At 55.1% G+C, this 6524-nt stretch overlaps 1 protein-coding gene across 1 annotated transcript in view; it reads left to right on the top strand.

Annotated features, from left to right (window-relative positions):
* The first annotated feature begins 1702 nt into the window (after positions 1-1702).
* Positions 1703-6524, top strand: part of LOC128273579 (uncharacterized protein DDB_G0283357-like) — a 36754-nt gene continuing 31932 nt past the window's right edge. Inside the window, exon 1 of the mRNA XM_053011575.1 lies at positions 1703-2030. Within this exon, the coding sequence (XP_052867535.1) occupies positions 1703-2030 (328 nt within the window). The remainder of the gene's footprint in view (positions 2031-6524) is intronic.

The following is a 6524-nucleotide window of genomic DNA, read 5'->3' as shown; positions in this document are numbered from 1 at the left end:
GTTGGAAACACGACGGCCCCGCACAGCACGTGCCCCTCCGGTGTTTCGCCATTTACCCCCCTGCACCCCTCCGACCAAAGCCGGAACTTGTGGTGCGGTGCGGACTGGCGGCGGCGAACTGCGCAGAATAAGTGCTCCCCGCGTGCTCTTCTCGACCTCGTCGATCTCCGCCAGGGAGACTGCGTCTGCCTGCCTACCTGCCTGCCGCGCGACCGAAACTCGGCCGTTCGCTGGCCGTTCGCGTCCAAGTCCAAGTCCAAGTCCGAGACCTAGAAAAGAAAGCGTCCCGGATTTCTGTTCGTTCTGCTTTGCGGTGTACGGCTTCGGCCCTCGGCTTCCCTCCTCCAGTTCGCGCGCGGAACAGGGGCGGGGTGGGGTGGTGGCGGGCGTAAGCGGCGTTTTCCGCTACGCTTAACGGACAGAGAGACCCGCAACGTTACGGTTCTTCGCGTCTCTCCGGCCGGCCTTCGGAGCGCGAGGCCGACCTCGGCTTCTTCGGCGACGGCTGCCCGTGGATTCTTTCGCCGTCGCCGTCTTCGATGTGTTGTCGTCGTTTCTTTTGAAACTTTCTTCCGACCCGAGCGAGACAACGCACTCGGATCGGTGAGAAAGAGACCCCAAACGGCCCACGAGAAAGAAATCGACCAAGAGAGCGAGAGAGAGAGAGAGCTTTCTGCACCGACTGGAATGCCGACAGCGAAAGAGAGAGAGAATTTCGGGGATCGGGTCTTACGCGGGGTGCGGATCGGACCCCCCTTACGGGAACGAGAGCAGGAGAGCACGCGCGAATCCTCCTCCAGCTGAAGAACGAGAATGGAGCCGAGAAGTGTGCCCGCGAGAGAGAGATAGCGAAAGAAAGCCCGGTCCGGCGAGCGACGAACCTCTTTCGCCTCGGCGCGTCCTTTCGGAGCGCGCAGAAGAAAGCTCGCCATCGCTCCAGAGAGAGATATATATGGAGGGATGGAGAGGGAGAAAGCTCTCACTGACGATGCGAGCGAGACGGAGCGTCGGGGCTTTCGTCGTCACTTTCGGGGGGGGTGCGTGCCGCGGCCGTTGAGGGCTCTGCAGAGCTCGGCGAGCAGAATCACCGATCAGATCAGATCGTACCGGTGGCGCGAGCGCATTCGCGGTTCAAGGAGCGATCGCCCCTCTTTCGGTGTCAGCAGGTCCCCCGCTCAGGCGCGTTCGTGTGTTTCGACTGTGGAGAGAAAGTCCGGTCCATGTCCTGTGTCCGGTAGCAAGTGAGGTCCTAATTCTTCCCGTTCGCTCTCGTCGTGTTCCAGGTTCCAGACAGAAGTGTGTTGCAACGCCGAGTGTCAGTCAGTGTTTCCGTTCGTTCCATTCGGGACATTCGCAAAATGTCAACAATAGTGCACCGGGAGTGCAGTGGTTCCGGAGCAGTTGAGGTGCTGCAAACTTGTGGACTGTGGTCCGCGGGACTCTAGAGCCGTCGTCGGAACGGACTCTCTGGCCCAGCCCAGGACGTTGTGAAGACGTTGCTCAGTTGCTGGAGTGCGAAGTGTTGGAGTGACAGCCCCGACAGTTGGTCAAGGTGTGACAGAAGGAAGAACAAAAGTCTGTGTTCGTTTGTGTGTGTATGTTGTGCATGTGCTTGTGGTGACGCTCCTGAATCTGAAGACTGGAGAAGTCCTTCGTTCGGCAAGTGCAATCAGGTGGGCCATTGGGCACGCGTGCGTGTTGGATGGGCATTCGGAAGATGTCGCAACAGTTGAGCGCAACGGCCAGCGGTAATACTATGCACGGTAGTATCGGATCGAACACTAGCATCGCCTGCAGCATGGGCAACAACATCCCGAACAATCTGACAACCTGTGCTAGTAGCATCCCGAACAGTATGATCACCACGATGTCCAGCCCGAACGGTGCAACCAACGGTCCCGCCAGCAATGGCAGCAGCAACGGCGCGGGTGCTGGTGGTGGTGGTGGTGGTGGGGCCGGTGGTCCCAACAACGGTCCCCCGTCGACACCGGCCACACCGACCAACAACTGTCAATCGATTCGCTACTGCTGTAAGTAAATCGCCAAAGAGATTGGTCCAGGTCCTGGATCTTGGGTCCTAGGTTATGGGTCCTGGGCAGACTGCATGTATCTTCCACTTCCAGGGTTTCCGGGGGTCTGTGGGTCAGTGGGATCCCGGGGACTTGCGTTAGGTCCAGCTCTGGAGCTTGCTGCCGACGACTGCAATTCCTTATCTGCGGCGCACTCTACACTATCTCTACACGAAGCGATCCTTTGTATTGGCGAGGCCATTCCCCCCTGCCGAGCATCAGGGAGCCCCGTCCTGGGGTGGGGGAGAGTGCGGAGTGGATGCAAGAATTTGCATAGAATCGAACCTCGAACGGATCGCGAAAACAAATCCGGCGATGGTTTGAAACCGATAAGCCCTCAATCCCGTGTTCTGATAAGCCATCGGGATTAGTATTAGTCCTGCACCTGTGTAGTGCACTTACGTACACACCGCTACACACACCGAGGGGCAAGTTCGAGCACCGATCGTTGCACTATGGACGGATCCGGGCGAGTTCATAGCCGTCGAGACTCCGGCCGTCGGGGTTTTGAGTGGATTCCGGTGGATTAGCAGCAGGCAGGGAGGGGCTGGCGACCTGTAGGGGTGGTCTGCTGCTACCCCTTTAGCATCACGTAGGGGCAGGGGTGGTGGTCCGGGTGGTCCGGGTGGTGGTCCTAGCACGCGTCCGGGGGTTGAAGAGAAATTTTCATTCCGCTTTCTAGCTTTCTTTGTGCGCTTCTCGTTCTCTCTCTCTCTCTCGTTCTCTCTTGGCCGACCACTACTACTTGTCAGGCGGGTGCCTCTCGTTCTCTCCCACCTACTTGCCTCTGTCTCACTCTCCCCAGCTTGCTTTGTTTCTTGCCTTGACAGCTCTCGGCTCTGTTGCGCTTCCAATGTGTCGCCTTTCTACGGTGGCCGCGTCGGTGACATGTGACGAAACACGAGAGCCGATCGGTGGGAGACGAGCAATTTCTCCGCCGCCCTTTCCTTCCCCACACCCCTAAATGGCCACCCTTTTTCTGTGACACACACACACACACACCGGCTGTGAGTGCGTTCGTCATCGAGTTGCGATTCTTTCCGATCACACAGATCACAGGCACAGGAGCTTCTCCCAAGGAGCCCATGAGCATAAAGGCCCCTGGAGGTCCAATTCGACGCCAAGGCAGAATGGTGGCCCCACGTTCGTGTTCGGTCTCCGGTCCGGACCGGATCCGGGTCAATCAGTACGGCCATCCCCGGACCTCGCAACACTCGGTGGTAGTTTTCGGGGCGGACTACGCCCCTTCTTCGGAGCGGGGCGATTCACGATGCCGGGAGGGGATGCGTATTGCGTCGTGGACTCCACATGCGATCGCTCGACGGGTTCGCTAAGTATCTGCTAGCTCCGTGCATGAGTTGAGCTGATTATTTGTTTCTTTTGAAGATGCGCTGCATCTGTTTAATGGAGTTGATGTCTCTTGTGCGTCGCGAAAGTAATACTAATCTTTCGAAGAGCTGAAGTCAGACAAGTACCAGGAGTACCAGAAGTAGTAGAATTTTCTAGTATTCTTATTGGCGAATCGCTATTCTTCATTTCACTCGGCCAAATCTAGCCCTTTTTGTATTTTTATATTAGGTGTAGGACTTAATTCTTGCAGTTTTACAATAGATGGCATTACTCATTAAATGTCACAATTTTTTAAATGAAATATGTGTTTGATAGCTCCTGTCATTACGCATCCAACTCTATCGACACCAATTAATGCGTTTGAAGCAAGCTTTGGCCGAAAAAGTCACGATAAGCTGATTTTTTACCATGACAACGCTCGACCTCACATCGCAAAAGCAGTCAAAACTATCTCGAAAATGTCGGATGGGAACTGTTACTTCACCCGCCGTATTCACCAGATATTGCTCCTGCAGACTATTACTTATCCCCGCTGCATGAGTAACGATTTGACAGCACAAAGGTTCACTTCTTATGAAAGTATTCAAAAATGGATCTCTGATTGGAAGAAGATGAGGCGTTCTATCGATACGGAATTACGGAAATTACCCGAACGATGGGAGAAAGTAGTAGCTGACGACGGGCAATACTTTCATTAAAGAAGTCATATGCTATCTTGTTGTACTTAGGCCACAAAAGTCGAAAAAAACTGCAAGGATTAAGTCCTACACCGAATAATATTTGAGCGAAGCGAATTAGCCCACATTTTGGGGTTACCAATGGACTTTTGTGTACAAAGTCGTACTCAGCCCTAGAAAATCATTGTTGTAGGGAGATCCTACTGTATTCTCTGGAGATCCACGACAACCGAATCCGTTGAGTCGCCTCTTGACAAAACCTTTGTTCCAAACACAGCTCCCCAAAACTTCTCTGTTTTGTGGTCTTTTTACGGAAACAGTACTATAAGTGCCGAATGGACGCCGTATTCGCACCAGATATGTCATAGGCGAACTCTCCGAGCACTAAATTAGAATCGCCAGGTCGGAAACCCCACTCCGAGTCGGTTTAACAGAAAAATCATGAATCAACATTCTAAGCGCTCAAAGTCAATCCCAGCCGAAGCTTGTCAAAAATGGACAATTGAATGGTTTGTTACGGGACTTAGTTCGAGCACGATTGTTGGTCTTTTCCAATTTCCATTAGTTATTTGACAGGTGTTCATTGTTTTAACCACCAACTCCAATGAGTATTTCTTCCTCTGACTTTGAGCTTTTTTTGGAACTTTTTCTTCCTCTGACTTTGGGAGTATTTGGAAGCCGCGGTTCGGTAACGCGGTTCGAGCTGCGGACCTGACGACGGATCCCAATGGTACATAACACAGCACTTTGCTCGGCTCGGCGGTAAGGGTTTTCCGTTCCGAAACTCGTTACAACCTTACACGGTCCACAGCGGCAGGGTGCACCTGCACCGCAGCCGGGAGCCCCGGGCAAATGAGGTTTTAAGTACCGATCCGCCAATCCGCCTCTGTACCGCCCCGGGAGTAAAGGCCGGGGGAACTGGAAACATCCCCGCGCCCCCCAGAGTGGTCGTCGCCATCGCCTTCGTGTTGTTCGATTTCTTTCGCGATGCGTTTTCGCTCGAAGAATGTTTCTTGGCAGCCGCGGCGGCTTCAGGCGAAATCAGTGAAAGTGCGTTGATCGTTGATGGCCGTGCGTTGCGCTGTGCGCGGCACGCACTCCGCCCCGCAACGCCTCACCCGCTACAGCCCGGTTTTCCTGGCACGCCACACGCAGTGGGTCTGCATTCTCGTCGGCAGAGGGCACCTACACAGGTTGGGCTGGGAACGTCGACCTGTCGGTCGGTCGGTCGGTTCCCCACGGAGGAAAAAAACGGATCCTTCCGAACGGAGGCCCGAAGATTGTATCCTGGGGCCTACGTAAAACGATCAAGACAAGGGCTTGTCAGAGCCCGGTCTGAGAGATCCATTTGCTGTGTGTGTGTGTGTGTGTGGAGAGGACGTGGAATGTCTCGATGGGTTCGTGGCTCGCCGTGGCTCGGCAACTTAGACCATTAATTCACCGGAGTGATCATCGAACTCGCGGTGAAAGTCTTTCCCGTGGCCTCCGCCGCGGTCGTGTGGATTGTTTTGTGCCTTTTGCGCCGTTGTTGTGGTGCCTACGATTGCCGCAGGGCCTACTACGATTACGGTGCGCTTCGGCTGCAGCCAAGTGTTTCTGACATGCTCCGGAGGTCGGGATGGCGAAGATCGCTCGCTCGGGATCGAGATGATGGTGTCTGCGTCTGCGCATTGAGTGGTGGGTCCGGAGGTTTCGTGGCGCCCAAGAATCTGGGTCAGAGGTACGCATCCGGCAACCCTAGGGTGCCTAGGACTCGACTCTACGTTTATCGTCCAAAAAGTTACGGTCAGGTTGCAGCTCGGAGCGAGATCACTTTCTAGACCGTTGAGTCACCTGAGAGGCCTGAGTCAGACCGGACGTAGCGTGGTCGCGGTGATTTGGGTTTTCCCGCAAAAAAAAGGCATTCCAGTCGGCAGGAATCGAGCGCCGTGAGTTGGAAAACTGTTGCTTGACGCAGCGACGCACGTCCGCACCGCCCCACCCTTCAGATTGCCGAGCAGAGCCGAAGAAGGGAGATGATTTTTATGCTGCTGTGGTCCACTCTCACACACACACACATGCGCACACGTGCACACCTTAAACAACGGCCAATGGGGACAATCGACCGATGCCTAAAATGCGATTCGGCAGCGTGGCGTGTGGCGTAAGGAGACCTCAAGTGGATCAAGTGAGTGGCCACCGAGCCGCGGAGTGCCGCGTGCTGGGGGGATGGTAGCGGGGGCCCGGATGAGTGATGTGTGTGGCTGGTGCGGGCTGCTGGTGGTGGCAAGGTGGCCAAAATACCCCGTTGTTGTTTGGTGGTGGTGTGTGGCTTGTTTTTTTTTCGGGCCCGACTAAGTCAGGTTTCGTAACATCCCCCTGCGGGGGGGACGGAACCCCCTTGCACCACCACCCACCGGCCGAGGAGAGTGTGCTAAGTCATCCGCCT

The sequence above is a fragment of the Anopheles cruzii genome, chromosome 3 (genome assembly GCF_943734635.1).
Source record: "Anopheles cruzii chromosome 3, idAnoCruzAS_RS32_06, whole genome shotgun sequence".
Classification (NCBI taxonomy): Eukaryota; Metazoa; Arthropoda; class Insecta; order Diptera; family Culicidae; genus Anopheles; species Anopheles cruzii.
Note: the sequence above shows the minus strand (reverse complement) of the source record. Positions and strands in the feature narration are given on the sequence as shown.